At 44.6% G+C, this 19,228-nt stretch overlaps 1 protein-coding gene across 1 annotated transcript in view; it reads right to left on the bottom strand.

Annotated features, from left to right (window-relative positions):
• Positions 1-8,969: 8,969 nt before the first annotated feature.
• The window catches only part of LOC126365814 (uncharacterized), a 59,992-nt gene continuing 49,733 nt past the window's right edge, over positions 8,970-19,228 (bottom strand). Inside the window, exons 3-5 of the mRNA XM_050008405.1 lie at positions 18,487-18,732; positions 14,732-14,874; positions 8,970-10,170 (exon numbers count right to left, since the gene is read on the bottom strand). Coding sequence (XP_049864362.1) covers positions 9,870-10,170; positions 14,732-14,874; positions 18,487-18,732 — 690 coding nt within the window. The 3' untranslated portion in view covers positions 8,970-9,869. The remainder of the gene's footprint in view (positions 10,171-14,731; positions 14,875-18,486; positions 18,733-19,228) is intronic.

Raw genomic sequence — 19,228 nt, 5'->3', positions numbered from 1 at the left:
CCGCAGAGATATGATCACTTGTTCATCTTCGGTAATCTGAAACAGATCTCTCCCACTGAAAGATATTTTCTTTGCATGTTTTAGGAGGAGGAACTATTGAGAAAAACAAGAAAAAACGTCCAGTAAGCATGGGGTCTAAAATGCATACTTGAAGAGCTATGAACATTTGTTCAAAAAAAAAAAAAAATGGTTCAAATGGATCTGAGCACTATGGGACTCAACTGCTGTGGTCACCAGTCCCCTAGAACTTAGAACTACTTAAACCTAACTAACCTAAGGACATCACACACATCCATGCCCGAGGCAGGATTCGAACCTGCGACCGTAGCAGTCTCACGGTTCCGGACTGCACGCCTAGAACCGCGAGACCACCGCGGCCGGCGAACATTTGTTTATCTTCGCTAATGTGAAACACATCTCTTCTAGAGAACAAGTGGTCATAGCTCTTAAGTATTCATTTTAGATCCCATGTTTGCTAGACATTTTTTTTTTCTTGTTGTGGTCCATACTACCTGCTCCCAATATATGGAAAGCAAAGAGCTTGCAGTAGAAGAGATGGGTTACTTAGTATCACAGATGAACAAGTGCTCATATTTCTTAAAGTATGCGCTTTAAAGCCCTCTTTCACTAGTCTCTTTTTCTTGTTTTGGTGTGAGGCACATCTCTATTAAGTTTTTCGGTGTTTTCGTGGGACACCATGTATACATCCCAACGACAATGAAAAACTTTGTATCAAATAGACTTACCTGTCGGAGGAATATAACATAGCCATCATTCTATCCCACGCTGATATTACTTATCTCATTTTTGTGTATTTTTTCAGTTTGATGGCTAAATAGGACCTATGACAATTTGCACTTCTCAAGTTGTTAATCGGCATAATATTCGAAACTGCTGTACTTCCTTAAGCTGCATTCACCGAATTTGAGTGTTGGTTGCATCTAATTGACTTCTGCGATGTGTCCACAGTTTAACCCATGCTCTTTCTTTTTTCACTCTTCTTTTTTCCTTTCCTGCAAACAGTAGCTATCACCACAGCGTCGGCGAGTTTCTTCTCGTCCGAAGTCATTGTGACAACTCTCCACAAGCACCTTCTCATGTGAGCCCGCAACGTACTCTTCAGAGTAAATCTCGCCAAAAGTTAGTGTAACAGTGGACATGGACGTGGCAGTGACTCCCGACACTTACTCTCGCAAACACCTACCTTTAAGAGAAATTGAACAATGTGTTGCTGCATTTCCTGAACAGTCGCTAAAATACAGGGTGCAACAACTGCAGACATTTGTGTTGGTGACTGAGAACGGTGGGCCGGCCAGCGTGGCCAGTGCAGTGACCGCTACGGTCGCAGGTTCGAATCCTGCCTCGGGCATAGATGTGTGTGATGTCCTTAGGTAAGTTAGGTTTAAGTAGTTCTAATTTCTAGGGGACTGATGACGACAGATGTTGAATCCCAAAGTGCTCAGAGCCATTTTGAGTACGGTGGACTGAACAATGTTACATCAGCATTTACTTCATTTGAAGCCTAATAATTATAGCTACTACAATTCGGATGTTTTTATGTTGGGTGGTACTTCCAACCACTTCTGGCAAGAGCAAGCTATTAACGTTTATTTTCCCCTCGGCAGTAAGTTGCGTGTAATGCTTTTTTTTTTTCCCCCTTGGGCAGCAGGTTAGTCGTTCGAGTGTGGACTCATATACACAATACGGTTTGCCGATACTGATGGATCTAGTTCTCTTAGTGGTGCAGTTATGACGGCGCAGAAAACATCGGGAGTAAATTATATGACGTTTCAGTGGGAGGAAAAACAATCAACACAATGTTGTGCCTACATATGAAGTTACCACATATAAAAATACCTGCAGTTATACCTGTTACAAATGGTTCAAATGGCTCCGAGCTCTATGGGACTTAACATCTGAGTTCATCACTCCCCTAGACTTAGAATTACTTAAACCTAACTAACCCAAGGACATCACACACATCCATGCCCGAGGCAGGATTCGAACCTACGACCGTAGCGGTCCCGCGGTTCCAGACTGAAGCACCTAGAACCGCTCGGCCACACCGGCGGCCTACCTGTTACATACTGTATGTGTTTAAGAAGGAGCAAAACTGTACTGAATTATGTGAATCGCATAGTGGTCGCCACATTCGACAGTTTTTGTAACCCCGTTGTTATCCTGTAAGACAGCCTTACTTTTTGAAGTTGTTTGCACTGTACAAAGTGTTGCAAAGACAGTATACTCGCATAAGAGGAGGCAAGGGAAGCACACGATTTTGAAATACGCATAAGTTTCATTTCACAATTGGCACGTAGTACACTCGTTGTACTGTACAACTTTATGACCACCTCGTCCGTCTCCGTGTGCAGGACGGAGAGAGTGGATGTCAGCGGCATGGCACGGACAGCACGTCAGCCACATCAGCGGGTGGCAGCAGCGAGGCCGCAAATAACTCTCCAGAAGGGGGAGGGGGGGGGAGGGGAGCCGCGGCGGCGTGTCCGCGGTCAGGAGCCGGCGGGCCTTTGGGCTTTCGGCTTTCGGTCGGGATCGGCTCGGTTTCGCACGAGGCCCGCATATAGCCGCATCACAAAAGCAGCAGCGCTTATTTCTGGCCTGGGATTGTCTCGGCTTACCTCGGCCGAGTGTCCAGGCGCCGGCCGCCTGCCACCGCTCCACCAAACTCATTTACGAGCAGTCCGTCCCGGTAATGTGCTGCACCGCGTCAGCTGCGACGCCTCATTTCAGACATTCGGGCCGGTGCTCAGCCGCTGACTGCGTGCCAGAAACTCCGCTCGACTTGAGGCGCTCGCTTCTCGGCGTAATTACTTCTCAATACCTCTTAGATTACCGGTGTAGCCGCGGCGTTATTTATTTCACTCGACGTCACCACTGTACGTCTCTTACAAGTACGAAGTTGTGTGCACAGTGCAAGGTGCTGCAGAGCTAAGAAAATGGTTCAAATGGCTCTAACAAGGGAACCTCCCCATCGTACCCCCCTCAGATTTAGTTATAAGTTGACACAGTGGATAGGCCTTGAAAAACCGAACACAGGTCAATCGAGAAAACAGGAAGAAGTTGTGTGGAACTATGTAGATAATAAGCAAAATATACAAACTGAGTAGCGCATGTGCAAGATATGCAACATCAAGGATAATACAAGCTAAGGAGCGCCGTGGTACCGTGGTTAGCGTGAGGATCAGCGGAATAAGAGGTCCTTGGTTCAAGTCTTCCCTCGAGTGAAAATTCCACTTTTTTATTTTCGGAAAGTTATGATCGTTCGTCCATTGACGCCTCTGTTCACTGTAACAAGTTTAGTGTCTGTGTTTTGCGACCGCACGGCAAAACCGTGGGATTAGTAGACGAAAGGACGTGCCTCTCCAATGGGAACCGAAAACATTTGTTCGCAAGGTCGTAGGTCAACCGATTCCTCCACAGGAAAACACGTGTGATATATTCTATGCGACACTGGTGACGGCATGTGCGTCACATGACAGGAATATGTTATCGACCCACCTAACTTGTAGACTTGGCGAATGGGTAAAAATATTCTTCTACCTTACCCGATTTAGGTTTTCTTGTGGATGTGATAATCACTCCCAAAAAAGTTTCTACATTTTGCTAATTTTTTCCATAGCTCCATACAACTTCTTCTTGTTTTCTCGATTGATCTGTGTTCAGTTTTTCAAGGCCTACCCACTGTGCCAACTTATAACTATATCTGAGGGGGGTGCGATGGGGAGCTTCCCTTGTAAGCACCATGGTACTTAACATCTGAGGTCATCAGTCCACTAGACTCAGAACTACTTAAACCTAAGGGCATCACACATATCCGTAATCGAGGCAGGATTGTAATCTGCGATCATAGCAGCAGCGAGGTTCCGGACTGAAGCGCGTAGAACCGCTTGGTTACAGCGGCCGGCAGAGCTAAGACCCTGAAGTTATACAGGTTTGGACGAAGGAAATGTAAGGTTTTGAAACACGCGTAATTTCCATTTCATATTTGGCACCTCACTCTTGCACACCAAGGAGTAAAGCATAAAGTTCATAAAAATACCTGAACGCTTTCCTTGTGCTGGGAGAGAGTGAAAAATTTAAAAACAAACTGATATCATTTCTTCCAGAATACCCTTTCGCTCTGTTGTGGTATGTCTGCTGATTTGAAATTTCCTGGCAGATTAAAGCTGTGTGTCGGAAAGGGTCTCGAACTTTGGCTCCTTGCACATTCTTCCAAGAGTGCTAGTACCGCAAGGTGTGCAGGAGAATTTCTGTGATGTTTCAAAGCGACAGTTGGTCCCTGACAGTTGCGGTGTGCTGGGTGCGGATATTTTCTGGCCTAACTCAACCAGCAACGTAACGTGTTTTGGTAAGCGTCTCTATGGTAACGCCTCAGTGTTGTCACAGCTCAGTAGACAGCGACTGTCTTCGCCTGCAGCCGTTAGCGCTTTGCAGCTGAAACTTGGCAACATTGCTGCGAGCTGTCAGGGGGCTTCTTATGCCGTCTTGACAATAAAAGATCAGGTATTGGCGCAAATATAGCTGTGGATATGGCTCGCAAGTAAAGAAGGAGTAGTTAGTGGATATCACCTTAGTAAGAAATCCGTCACGCACATATCAACCCTTCTAGGGCTGTCCAAGTCGACTGTTCGTGATGCGTTTGTGAAGCGGCAACGTCAAGGAACAAACACAGCTAAAACAAGACCAGGTATACCACAGGTGATGATGGACAGAAGCTGACGAGCATTGCGGAGGATGGTTCTAAAAATTGCGTAAAATCGGCGAAAGGAATCACTCGTCAGTTCCAAAGTCCTACTACCAATCCATTTAGTACAATGATGCAATGTGGTTGACCAGTTCCCCTTTTGCGTAGTCAATGCTAAGTGACTTTTCAGTGGTGTGAAAGGCTACAGCACTGGACAGTGCATGATTGGCAACGAGTGATTTGGAATGATGAATCTTGCTGTGACCGTGTTAAGGGTTTGAGGTTGGTGAAAACCTGGAGAACGTTACCTACCATCACATGTAGTGCAAAAACTGAAGTATTGAGGAGGTGGTAGCATGATATTGATATGTTTTTCATGGATGGGGTGTAGTCCCCTTACTGCATTTAAGAAACTGCTAAATGGTGAAGGATGTGAGCATATTTTACAGGGTTCTGTTTTCAGTACAGTAGAATGAGACACTTAAAGTAGTAAAGGAGTTTTGCTATTTGGGGAGCAAAATAACTGATGATGGTCGATGTAGAGAGCATATAAAATGTAGTCTGACCATGGCAAGGAAAGCGTTTCTGAAGAACAGAAATTTGTTAACATCGAGTCGCTTCTGAAAGTATTTGTATGGAGTGTAGCCATATATGGAAGTGAAACATGGACGATAAATAGTTTGGACAAGAAGAGAATAGAAGCTTTCGAAATGTGGTGCTACAGAAGAATGCTGAAGATTAGATGGGTAGATCACATAACTAATGAGGAGGTATTGAATAGAATTGGGGAGAAGAGGAGTTTGTGGCACAACTTGACAAGAAGAAGGGATCGGTTGGTAGGACATGTTCTGAAGCATCAAGGGATCACAAATTTAGCATTGGAGGGCAGCGTGGAGGGTAAAAATCGTAGAGGGAGACCAAGTGATGAATAGACTAAGCAGATTCAGAAGGATGTAGGTTGCTGTAAGTACTGGGAGATGAAGAAGCTTGCACAGGATAGAGTAGCATGGAGAGCTGCATCCAACCAGTGTCAGGACTGAAGACAACAACAACAACAACAACAACAGAGGAAACCCGCCCAGTTAGCTGTGCGGTCTAATGCACTGCTTTCTGGGTGGGAAGGCGTGCCGGTCCCCAACACGAATCACCCTGGTGGATTAGTGTCGATGTCCTGTGTGCCGGCCAGTCTGTGGATGTTTTTAAGGTGCTTTTCCATCAGCTTCGGCGAATGCAGGCTAGTTCTCCTTATTCCGCCTCAGTTACACTATGTCTGCGATTGCTGCACAAACAGTTTCCAAGTACGCGTACACCACAATTACTCTACCATGCAAACATTGATGTTCCCAGGCGGGGGGGGGGGGGGGGGTTCCACTGTGGGCCGAATTGCACAATAAGCTTGGGTTCGGTGTGGGGTAGTGGTGGGGTGCGTGGACTGCTGTAGCCTGTTGTGGGGTTGTGAAGCACTCAGGGTGTATGGCGTGGACGAAGCCTCTCCATCATTTATTGGTCCCCGGTTCCATACAATATAATACAAATACAGTAGCGAAACAGTTCGGAGATGATTGTTTGTATCGACATGACAACACATCTTGTCGCAAAGCAGCATCTGATTTAGGTTTTCGGTGATTTCCCTAAATCGCTCCAGGCATATGCCGGGATGGTTCTTTTGAAAGGGCACAGCCGACTTCCTTTCCCGTCCTTCCCTAATCCGATGAGACCGATGACCTCGCTATTTGGTCTCTTCCCCCAAACAACCCAACGCAACCTCATTGAAAGTGTCCCCAGCAGAATTCAAGCCATTATAAAGCAAAAAGGTGGACACACCCCGTATTAATGGCCTGTAATAGGTGTTCAGTTACTTTTGATAAGATAGTATATGCCAGGCCTTCACAGGAAAGAAATGGAAATGCGTATGACTTAAAATGTCACTTGTACTTACCTCCCACCCAGGAAGAACTGAACAATGTCTGTATAACTGCTTTCTTTACGAGAATTCCTGGCAGATCGAAGCTGTGCCACAACAAGTTTTAAAATTGCACCCTTGCTTTTAACAAGCAGTATTCTAGAGTGTTCTAGCAATAGTGGACACTGGAAGATCCTGAAGAAGATCCCAGCACAGGGGTCGAAACGTCGATTACTCTAGAGGAAATATGATCCGGCCTAACACCCCAGAAGATTTTAACTTTAGTGTTCTTGCTGACTTTGGGAATCCAGGAACGATTCGGTAAGGGTATTTCCTATGGAAGACAAGAGTCCAGGTTCTAATCCCAGTTTTACCATGCCATGAAGTTTCACTGCAGCCTTCACACGAAAGCAGATTGGAAGACATATTCTAAAAACGACTGAGGGGTTGTTACTTTGGCATTCTTCGACATATTGTTTCTTCTCTGATCGGTAGCCCATCAAAGAATGAAGTTTGGAAGGTAGAGGAGAGGTACTGCCTCGTTGAAACTTTGATGCGGATCATGAGGCACGATAGGAAGCCTCAGCCAGTAAGACTATTCCCTACGCAAACCGAAATAACCTTACAGGTGTGTGTGTGTGTGTGTGTGTGTGTGTGTGTGTGTGTGGGTACCTGTTTGTGACAGTGAGAGAGGAGGAGGGGAATGAGAGAGAGAGAGAGAGAGAGAGAGAGAAAGAGAAATGTTATCATCATCCCGGATACCTGGAAACTTACCGTATACCGACTGAAGAATGAATGTGTAAAAGAACATCTTCCATTCTTTCACTTCCGTTGGATAAACGAGACAGAACAATTTACTATCACTCAGGTAATTATTATATTTGTAACCAGCTAACTGATGTAATTATGCCTGATACTAAACATTATTAGAGAAGTGAAACAGCGTAATTACGATCTGTGGAAAAAAATACAGATTGTTCAATACGAATTTTACCCCCTCAGCATACTTTATCATTATTACATTAAGTAACTGCTTCTGCCTGTGTTAATGACAACATTGTCTTTACCTGTTCATCCATTCCTCACTTGAGAGATGAATGTATTTTCCATATTTTTTCCTTGTAATTAATGAGTACAGTGCCCTTAGCAATAGCTCCAAGCAGATGTTTCTAGATTCTTGATTGTCATAGCTCATTCAATTGACATCGTCGATTGTGTGGTCAAACAATGTTAGGTCTTTTCATTTGTGATATCTCAACAGTGTAAATGATTAGGGAGTTATTACAATATGAAACAACAATTATTTTTTTATCCCGTCTTAAACTCATGGCGATTTAAGAGTCTTTTTCCACCATATGCGCTTCGCTTTTATTTACAAATCATCGTGGGGTCATTCCTGAGATATTGTATACATAATATTTCGATGCAAGAAAGCGTTTTTCTTTACAAAGTAGGTGAACAGTTTACTTGCTGGCTTTATTCCCCTTGTTCACATGTTCTGGAGTACACTGCTTTTTTCCATATTGTTAGCACGGGTTGGAATAGAAAAAAATGTAGGATCCCCATTCAACTTTCGCAGTTGCAGAAAACTTAAGACGGGAAAAAACAATAACTGATATGTATAGTGTAACGGGTATAAATGCAGATATTTACTGGGGGCCGGCCGCGGTGGTCTCGCGGTTCTAGGCGCTCAGTCCGGAACCGTGCGACTGCTACGGTCGCAGGTTCGAATCCTGCCTCGGGCATGGATGTGTGTTATGTCCTTAGGTTAGTTAGGTTTAAGTAGTTCGAAGTTCTAGGGGACTAATGACCACAGTAGTTGAGTCCCATAGTGCTCAGAGCCATTTGAACCATTTACTGGGGACAGTGTACTGAACAACATTACATCAGTATTTTCAGTATTTATTTCATTTGCAGACTAGTAACTGTCGCTGTTACAAGTCAATGTTTTTCGTTTTGGTAGTAGCTCCAAGCACATGTGGCAAAAGTAAGCCATTAATGCTTTTTTTTCGCCCTGTTGAACAGATCAGGTGCTGAAGTGTGAAAGTGTGGATGCAATACGGTTAGCGTATATTTACAGGGATGGTACACTTAGAAATGCAGTTACGACCATCCAGAAAACATCAGGTCATAATTTTTGAGACGTGTTTGTGGGAAGACTGTTCACCGCAGAGACAAAACAAATATCACACTGATGTGAGTACATATTAAGGTACGAGAAGTAAAACTATCTACACTTACACCCATTACAGCCTGTACCACCTCTGATGTTCATGGAAAAAACGTATTAAGTATAATAAAGCGTGTGGAACCTGCGAAACAGTGATAAGGAACGTACTTCTGCAGAGAGTGAATAGAGTTCACACATTTTTCATATGTATTTTAAAAGAACGTATTTAAGTATACAGTAATTAGACATAAAGTATTACACTGATCCACCTTACAAAAGAAGAAAAACATTTCATTACATAACAGTATGAATTACAGAGCTCAACACGGTCTAATTACATAAAAAGTCTAGCAAAGAGAATAATGGCAGCCTAACAGTTACGAAAGTGTACTATTTTCTGAATGTGTGGAATAGATGAGATAGTGTCGCTCAGAAGACAAGTACGTAGCCATAAGAATGGAGTGACATTTCTGTATTAGTTATGAGTCCAATAAATTACTTCCTCATAATAGAATTCTCAGAACGAGCCACCTCGTAATTATCATGATGATTATCGTTATAATCATCTCCACATGCAGGAATGACAATACACATCTCTACATTCACAATCTCATTTCGTCATCTATCCATTGTAAAGGTGTGATTGTTGTGTAATTTTTCTCATTGAAAGCGACTCAGTAATTCACAACTCAGTGCAAATGTTGAAGCTGTGATCTGCTGGAGAAGAATAGTGCATTGCAAGAATTCGGAGGCTATAGATGATGTGCAGTAAATTGTATGAGATGATGATAGTTTACAAACATTTTTTTGTGTCGTTGTAAGTAGCTAATGGAACAACGAAAAAGGGAGGAAGAAAATTATTTCAACATTGGAAGAGCGAAACAGAGCGACTGGGGCTGTGTTTCTGAGAAGTGCTTGGGGTTTAGGAAGAGTGCTGATTGTTTTGGTGCGTGGTGTGAAAAAGACTGGACGAACCATAACTGCACCCTCACGTTTCCGGTAGTAACCTCCCAGTTTCCTTCTGTCCCGGCCTCAGCGAGATGTCTTTCCTCTAAAACGTGTGACGTGCCAGTACCGCAGTCGCTGGCACCTCCTTAGAAGGTGACAGTCTTCTTCTCGGCGGAGGCGGACACCTTCTTGACGCGCAGGGCGCTGGCGCGCACCGTGGTTGAGCTGGAGCTGGACTCGGCGGCGTCGGAGGAGAGGCCGACGTCGGCCGTCTCCTGGAGCAGCGCGCGCACGTTGGCCGAGCGCCGCTCGCGCGCCGCCGCGCGGTTCTCCAGCGCCTCCATTTCGTTCTCCAGGTCTGCCAGCCGCGCCCGCGACTGCCGCGCGCGGCTCGCCGCCGCCGACTCCGTGTTCTCCCGCACTGACTCCAGGTCAGTCAGCTTCGACCTGCAACACGGGTCTCACTACTGCTCAGGCTGCTCTCCGTCGGCAGGGATACCCACAGGGCTCAGTGTTGGGACCGATTTTTTGAAACATCGCAGTCGAACAGGTGTTAAAGATACTTGAAGACAGTTCACTCACTGATGGTGTCATAGCTTAGACCACGAATGATAAAGACTGCTCATGGCGTCGTTATATTGAAACCAACATATCGTTCAGCTAAGCATTGGCGGCATCCATTTGCAGGCGATTTCTGTAATACTTTCAGTTCATACCGGTTGTATTTTCAGTAAATGTTTGTTTATTACAACGATGAAATTTTGCACTGAAAGATACGTGAAAGGAATGGGAAAGATCTTTTGCAAATCAGTACAGATACTAGCTTATGACGACGGCATAGCTTTAGTCATAAGAACTAGGAAGGCAATGAGGCCGACATTCGTCACACTTGAGCCAGTTAGTAGGAATATGGAACTGAATATCAACCAACAGAAAACAAAATATACGGCTGCTGGGAAAGCATGCAAGCCGAACTTTCCACCACCAATAACAATGGATGATTATACTTTCGAGAGTGTTGATCAGTTTAAATATCTGGGATCGACAGTTTCCCACTCAAATGACACATGCATTGCGTATTTTCTATTAAAAATTTTCTCCCTCAAGAACTCGTATCATCAAATTAACGATTTACAAAACACTTATAAAACCAGTTGTTACGTACGTCTCGGAAACTTGGTCATTAACATCAAAAGATATTAGAATGCTAGATGCTTTTGAGAGAAAAAACTTCGAAGAATCGATAACTCAACCTGTGTAAAGGAAGATGGAGGAGGAGGTACATTATCAGCTGTACACTTGTGAATAAAGATCTATTTATCATAACAGTAGCGAAATCACTATTTAAGATTAGTGCGGTCCATAACTACAATACTAGAAGAAAAATGGTCTTCATTACTCATTGCTAAAGCTGTCAGTGGCTCAGAAAGGAGTTAAATATACAGCAACAAAAATCTTTAGTTATTTCCCCAAATACATTAAGTGACGTACAGGTAGGAAAGAAAATTTTAAAACTAAAGTTGTTTCTCCTGGACAACTCCCTGTGTCATCATTAGCCACTCTATGATGTACGACAACGTCGAATCTCTCTAATCTTACGTTCGTGATCTCCTCGGGAGGTATAAGTAGGGGGAAGCAATATATTCGATACCTTATCCTGAAACGTCGAAAATCTGGCGTAGACTTCATTATTCTGGGACTGGTACTGAAGGACGCAGTAGGGACTCATTTACGAAGGAGTCAGTCAATAGAGATAGCAGTATCAGTCCGGTCAAAGCACGGAATCCAGTGTTTCTTTGATCAACTAGCAAGAACTTCGCTATAGTACAGCTCCTATTGATACACTGGTATCTCTGCGTGGACTGAATGTATAACTACAAACTACAAATTTGGTTCAAACATTTGAGGTAAGGTCTTCAGACCTTACTGTACACCACCGCATCATCAGTAAACAACCGCAAATTGCTGTCTTCCTTGTCCCCCAAATCGTCCCCGTATACAGCTAATAGTAGGGGACAGACACTTACATAGCTGTGCAGTGTTGTAACGTCAGACAGACACTAGAGATAATTCCCTAAGCATTGTCACTGCCTTACGGGCGAAAGGTCTAGCCAACACGACATTTCGTTGCCCACTCTTCGGTTCACAACTTATATCGTTATCTTCAAATCCCATATTTGGTACGCGCGTGAGTACTCCAGATAATTTAAGTTAGAAGTAAGACAAAAAACGTCCCAGAAGAGCGATAGTCGGTCTGCTTTAATACTGTGAATCTAGATAGTGCTCTTTGACATTAACGAGAAATAGTTACCTCTGGTGGAACGTTATAAGCTGACATAGAAGAATAAATGACACAAATACAGCTCTACATCCCTTTACATAAATGCCTTCGAGATCATGTATGGAACAAACTGCCTGTCTATAATTCCAAATATTTTACATATAAGATCGAACTTCAAACATCCTATAAGTTTAATATCGCTTGCATGCTTCCGCGTTGCTTTACAAATATCGATAGTATTTATGCATGCAGAATATATACTGGTGACATACTGTACGTCACATCGTTCAATTCAGTGACAGGAAGGTAACAGCACGCTAAACTGATAACTTGGGTGCAGATAACACTACTGGTGTCAGCTACAGTTATGCAAAGTGATAGTTCCAACCTAGAGATAGTTGTATAATAAGAGTAAAAAAGAAATAGACGCTCAAAAAAGCTAGAGTCAAATAGCAACTAATATGTTTCCATTACTTCCCAGAGCAGAGTAACGTACTGAATCAAACTCCCAAAGAGCTTTGTCAAGGAATGAGCACCGGGGTCTCACGATAGTGACATAGGCTATCAACTATCGCGAACTCTGAGCGCACGTGGAGCTGCTTTACTGAAACGTCGCACGCTTCTTGTCAGTCTTGGCAAAAGAGAACCAAGCGGCTACGTAACAAAGGAGAACAGCTGTTTTGACGTGGGTATGAGAGGAAGCGGTGGCAACAGCTGACGAAAAAAGTCTGGCAAACTACCAGGATGGTGAAATAATACCAGAAGAGATGTAGATGTAGATAGTGCCTACAGTGTGTAACCTGAGTACTGATCACGTGCAGGAGTATATTTCAGGAAGACGAACGCTCAACCAGGCGCAAACTAAGAAGTAAATACATATTTATGGCAAATGTGTTGCTAAATAAGTAATGAACTCATCTTTTGAAGAATTTTCACTTCTATTAAAAATTATCAAAGAGCGAACGGTCAACTTTTCACAGAGAAATACACAGATGTGTTCGTTAAATGTCTGACGAAATCCACGTAATCTACTCTCTCTTTTTTTTTTAAGGCATGAGAATATGATATTCTTCTATCGAAGAAAGGTAGTCGTGTTGACGCAGAAAGACAGTCGCATGGCGGTGAGCTGGATACAGTTTCAGTCAAATGTTTCATGGACCCAGAAAGAAAACTGGACTCGCATTCGGGAGGACGACGGTTCAATCCCGCGTCCGGTCATCCTGATTTAGGTTTTCCGTGATTTCCCTAAATCACTCCAGGCAAATGCCGGGATGGTTCCTCTGAAAGGGCACGGCCGACTTCCTTCCCCATCCTTCCCTAATCCGATGAGACCGATGACCACGCTGTCTGGTCTCCTTCCCCAAACCAACCAACCAGAAAGAAAGAACACATTTAATTATTCACATGTTGCTACCTCTGCCTCTGCCCACTTCATACCTGCAATAACTTGCTTTTATTGAAGAATTTAGTGTACGTGCGTGAGATATATTACGGTTTAGTTTATGAGACTGACAACAATTGCAGTATTTCAACCGTCGATTTAGCGTAGAGGTTAGGCAAGAAATCCTAGAGAGATGGTTAAAATATATATTTTGTAAGTAAGGCAAGATACCCAGCGCTGCGAAAATTTGAAGACGGAAAGGATGCTGTATTAAAAGTAGTGGCTATGGAAGAAGATATACTGCTAAAGTACAAAAAATAAAACACATTTAAAATGATTGAGTTCATCAACGATTCAAATGGCTGTTTTTGGGGCTGTGAGTGGCATACAATGGAAATGCCGTGTGGCTAGGGCCTCCCTTCGGGCTGACCGTTCGCCTGGTGCAAGTCTTTCGAGATGACGCCACTTCGGCGACTTGCGTGACGATGGGCATGAAATGATGATGATAAGGACAACACAACACCCAGTCCCGCGGAGAAAATATCCGACGTAGCTGGGAATCGATCACGGGCCGTTAAGTATGACATTCCGTCGCGCTGATCACTCAGCTACCAGGGGAGAACAGTGGCACAAAAAAAACCCTTACGTCGCTCACAATCTGCAGCATGTATGACTTCGTTGGTCTCTCCCGGAGATTCCTTCCTTCAGTAGCTCCTTCTGCTTTTGTTCCGATGAAAATATTACGTCTTAAAACGTGATATGTGGCATGTCCAATACGTGGCGTCCCTAGAAAAATTTTAATGGTTAGCTGCATTTTGGAAATACACATCTACGAGAAAATGATTGGACGGTATGATCCGAATCTCGATGTACAGTTCTGATGTGGAAGACCAGTACAGCCCTTTATCTTCCATGTTCAGTGTTGGCGCTGCTATGTGTAAAGAAAACTTATCATGGAGCTCCGCATGATGAGTAACTGTTTACTCGAGATACCGCTGTCAGAAAGCTATGATTTTGGGTTGGGTTATTTAGGGGAAGAGACTAAACAGCGAGGCCATCGGTCTCATCGGATTAGGGAAGGATGGGGAAAGGAATAGGCCGCGCCCTTTCAAAGGAACCATCCCAGCATTTACCTGGAGCGATTTAGGGAAATCACGGAAAACCTAAATCAGGATGGCCGGACGCGGAATTGAATCGTCGTCCTCCCGAATTCGACTCTAGTGTGCTACCACTGCGCCACCTCGCTCGGTAGAAAGCTATGAGTAGCGCATCTGGATGGTAGGATCTCCACAAAATACGATGACGGCTTAAATGCTTGGGAAAACAGAGGAGAAGAAAGGACGTACCACTTTGCGAGAGTCCTGCTGCCCGTGTCTTCCTCCTCCTCTGCAGCAGCGGCCCTGGACCGCCTCTTGTAGATTGACTCATCCTCCAGAAACTGGCGCGCCTTGCCTATGTCTGAATTCTTCAGGCCCACGGTGTCCAGAACCTGCGAACCGTGAACATCGGTCACTACACACATTAATCCGACAAAATACAGTTGCGATATTTTGTTGTTACTAAACAAAGATATAGAGTCGGATACAAAGAGTTTATCTGGTGCAAACGGGAAGTCATTTCTCTCTTTCCGAGCATTAATCCCGACTCGCGGGGTCTGCTGGTTAATCGGATGGGGCCAGATGCCCTGCCTGTCGCCCCCCTCCCACTCCCACTCCCAGTGTATCCCAAATGTCTGAGTCTAGTGTAATCCTTGGAATGGTGCGAATTTGTTCAGGTGTCTGCGAGCTGCGTAACTGAGGCGGAACGTGGGGACCAGCCCGGCATTCACCTAGTGGGATGTGGGAAACCGCCTAAAAACCACATCCAGGCTGGCCGGCACACGATCCCTCGTCGTTAATCCGCCGGGTGGATTCGATCCAGGGCTGACGCGCCTACCCGAGTCCAGAAAGCAGCGACTTAGTGCTCTCGGCTACCCTGGCAGGTGGAAATGGGAAAGCATTTATTGAAAGACACAGCAGAGACGAGAAATGAGCATCTACACGATACAAAATGAGATATAATACAGGTACAAAATGCTTTCTTGTGAAACCCACAATTTTCTTCACATTATAGAGAAATACATCTATGAACCAGACGATTATTCACAGTTGGCACACAATGAACTGTGCAAGGTCTTGGTCGAAAATTAGTTTATTGACACGTTTCAATACGTAAGCATCAGATATAGCTGTAGCAAAACAAAAAAATACAATATCAAAAGATGCGTTGGAAAAAAAAGTGTATGCACTGTGGCCCCCCTCCCCCCTCCCACTTATAATGAAGTAAAAAAACAAATCACACAAAAGTCAGCACAATAGATACTGAAAATGTAGCTCGCATATACATCGAGCCAGGTGCCAAACTGCTCCCGGTTCGGGACGGAATAGTCCAAAAATATACTATTCTTCTAATCAAAAAATTTATTAGCACTTATCTCAATTGGACACATTGTAACAAGGCTTGTACTTCCTTTTCCGGAAAAAATTATTTAAAGACCAGCCAATTTGTTATTTTTCCAAAATGGCAAAACCTCAACAGTTTAGCGACAGTTTTCTACTCTAGAGAAATGTTTCTGTGCTAGTCAGTGAGAGAAACAGATGCGCTGTTTTTTCTCGGAAAATGGCGTCCTGTCTCCATCACTTAAGCTTCTCTTTGTTGCACTGGCCAACAGTTGTCGTATTTTCTGCAATGCTCTGACCAACAAACTCCATGGACTGGCGAAAGAGGTATCGACCATCGGCCCGTTTCCAAAGTGCGGCAAGCACTCAATAAGTTTGTACTCTCACAAGCCAAGCAACATCTTATCTCTCTCTCTGACCATCCTCACAACATTATTTTACGACTAACGTCCGGCCTGCAGCCAGCAAGCACCATGTGATACCGATTTATCTACCTCTACATTTATACTCCGCAAGCCACCCAACGGTGTGTGGCGGAGGGCACTCTACGTGCCACTGTCATTACCTCCCTTTTCTGTTCCAGTAGCGTATGGTTCGCGGGAAGGACGACTGCCGGAAAGCCTCCGTGCGCGCTCGAATCTCTATAATCTTACATTCATGATCTCCTTGGGAGGTATAAGTAGGGGGAAGCAATATATTCGATACCTCATCCAGAAACGCACCCTCTGGAAACCTGGACAGCAAGCTACACCGCGATGCAGAGTGCCTCTCTTGCAGAGTCTGCCACTTGAGTTTGCTACATCCCCGTAACGCTATCACGGTTACCAAATAACCCTGTGACGAAACGCACCGCTCTTCTTTGGATCTTCTCTCTCTCTATCTCCTCCGTCAATCCGACCTGGTACGAATCCCACACTGATGAGCAATACTCAAGTATAGGTCGAACGAGTGTTTTGTAAGCCACCTCCTTTGTTGATGGACTACATTTTCTAAGGACTCTCCCAATGAATCTCAACCTGGCACCCGCATTAAAAAATGGTTCAAATGGCTCTGAGCACTATAGGACTTAACTTCTCAGGACATCAGTCCTCTAGAACTTAGAACTACTTAAACCTAACTAACCTAAGGACATCACACACATCCATGCCCGAGGCAGGATTCGAACCTGCGACCGTAGCGGTCGTGCGGTTCCAGACTGTAGCGCCTAGAACCGCTTGGCCACGCACCCGCCTTACCAACAATTAATTTTATATGGTCATTCCACTTCAAATCGTTCCTTACGCATACTCCCAGATATCTTACAGAAGTAGCTGCTACCAGTGTTTGTTCCGCTATCATATAATCAAACAATAAAGGATCCTTCTTTCTATGTATTCGCAATACATTACATTTGTCTATGTTAGGGGTCAGTTGCCACTCCCTGCACCAAGTGCCTATCCGCTGCAGATATTCCTGCATCTCGCTGCAATTTTCTAATGCTGCAACTTCTCTGTATACTACAGCGTCATCCGCGAAAAGCCGCATGGAACTTCCGACGCTATCTACTAGGTCATTTATATATATTGTGAAAAGCAATGGTCCCATAACACTCCCCTGTCGCACGCCAGAGGTTACTTTAACGTCTGTAGATGTCTCTCCATTGACAACAACATGCTGTGTTCTGTTTGCTAAAAACTACTCAATCCAGCCACACAGCTGGTCTGATATTCCTTAGGCTCTTACTCTGTCTATCAGGCGACAGTGCGGAACTGTATCGAACGCCTTCCGGAAGTCAAGGAAAATGGGCATCTACCTGGGAGCCTGTATCTAATGTTTTCTGGGTCTCGTGAACAAATAAAGCGAGTTGAGTCTTACACGATCGCTGTTTCCGGACTCCATGTTGATTCCTACAGAGTAGATTCTGGGTTTCCAGAAATTACATGATACGCGAGCAAAAAACATGTTCTACAATTCTACAACAGATATAGGCGTATAGTTTTGCGCATCTGCTCGGCGACCTTTCTTGAAAACTGGGACTACCTGTGCTCTTTTCCAATCATTTAAAACCTTCCGTTCCTCTAGAGACTTGCTGTACACGGCTGTTATATGGAGGGCAAGTTCTTTCGCGTACTCTGTGTAGAATCGAATTGGTATCCCGTCAGGTCCAGTGGACTTTCCTCTGTTGAGTGATTTCAGTTGCTTTTTCTATTCCTTGGACACTTATTTCGATGTCAGCCATTTTTTCGTTTGTGCGAGGATTTAGAGAAGGAACTGCAGTGCGGTCTTCCTCTGTGAAACAGCTTTGGAAAAAAGGTGTTTAGTATTTCAGCTTTACGCGTGTCATCCTCTGTTTCAATGCCATCATCAAGTGTCTGGATATGCTGTTTCGAGCCACTTACTGGTTTAACGTAAGGCCAGAACTTCATAGGATTTTCTGTCAAGTCGGTACATAGAATTGTACTTTCGAATTCACTGAACGCTTCACAAATAGCCCTCCTTACGCTAACTTTGACATCGTTTAGCTTCTGTTTGTCTGAGAGGTTTTGGCTGCGTTTAAACTGAAAGGGCTTCCAGCTTCCTCATTAGTCTACACTGCTAAGAGCTATTCGGCGATGCTTGCCCACCAGCTGCCATTGCTTCTCCGAAAAGCCAGCGCGTCAGCAGGTGGGGACATGAATACGAACCTTCTCGGCGAATTCGTCAGCAGCGCGCAGCTTGGACCGGGAGGACGTCCTAGCGGCGGAGATCTCGTCCTCAAGTGCCGCGATGCGTGCTCGGGACTCGCGGACGCGCCGCGAGCTGAAGAAGTCGTCCTCCTCGTCGGCGTCGTCGACGGAGCCGATCAGCCGCCGACGGCCGCCGCCCGCGCGCCGGAACGGCGACGAGTCCTCGCCCTCGGCCTCATCCAGCAGGGCCGACAGGGGCCGCCTCTGCAGCGAGAAACGGAAGCACGCTTCACTCCCAATCTCTAGACGGTGAACTCGAACTTCACTGACAAAATTTGGGGTGTTTTACAGGAATATCTTTATACATAAAAGTAGCTTCTGGTGAATGCCAAAGGAGTGTTGTAGTATAATTATACAGGGTGTAAATTTTAAGTTGACGCACCAGAATAACTCAAAAAATAAGCGTCACACGAAAAACCTCCATAAATAGTTGACAGTACTGCTATGCCGTTGGTGCAGTGGACAGCGTTTTGTGTTAGCACGTAGGAGATCGAGAGTTCGATTCTGCGTCGAGGTTTATTTCTTCTTAGTTGCTAAAACTACTCTGCGTGGTACGGTATCTGGCGTCTTAATCGTCACACAGCGATTACAGTGGATCTTCTACCAAAAAAATTGCAGTTTCTTACTATGAACACACAAATGGAAATACAGTTATTTCCATTGGTCACCTTTTAAACCAACCTTTTGCACTTCGCAGACT

Source organism: Schistocerca gregaria, chromosome 4, assembly GCF_023897955.1.
Source record: "Schistocerca gregaria isolate iqSchGreg1 chromosome 4, iqSchGreg1.2, whole genome shotgun sequence".
NCBI classification, from domain to species: Eukaryota; Metazoa; Arthropoda; class Insecta; order Orthoptera; family Acrididae; genus Schistocerca; species Schistocerca gregaria.
Note: the sequence above shows the minus strand (reverse complement) of the source record. Positions and strands in the feature narration are given on the sequence as shown.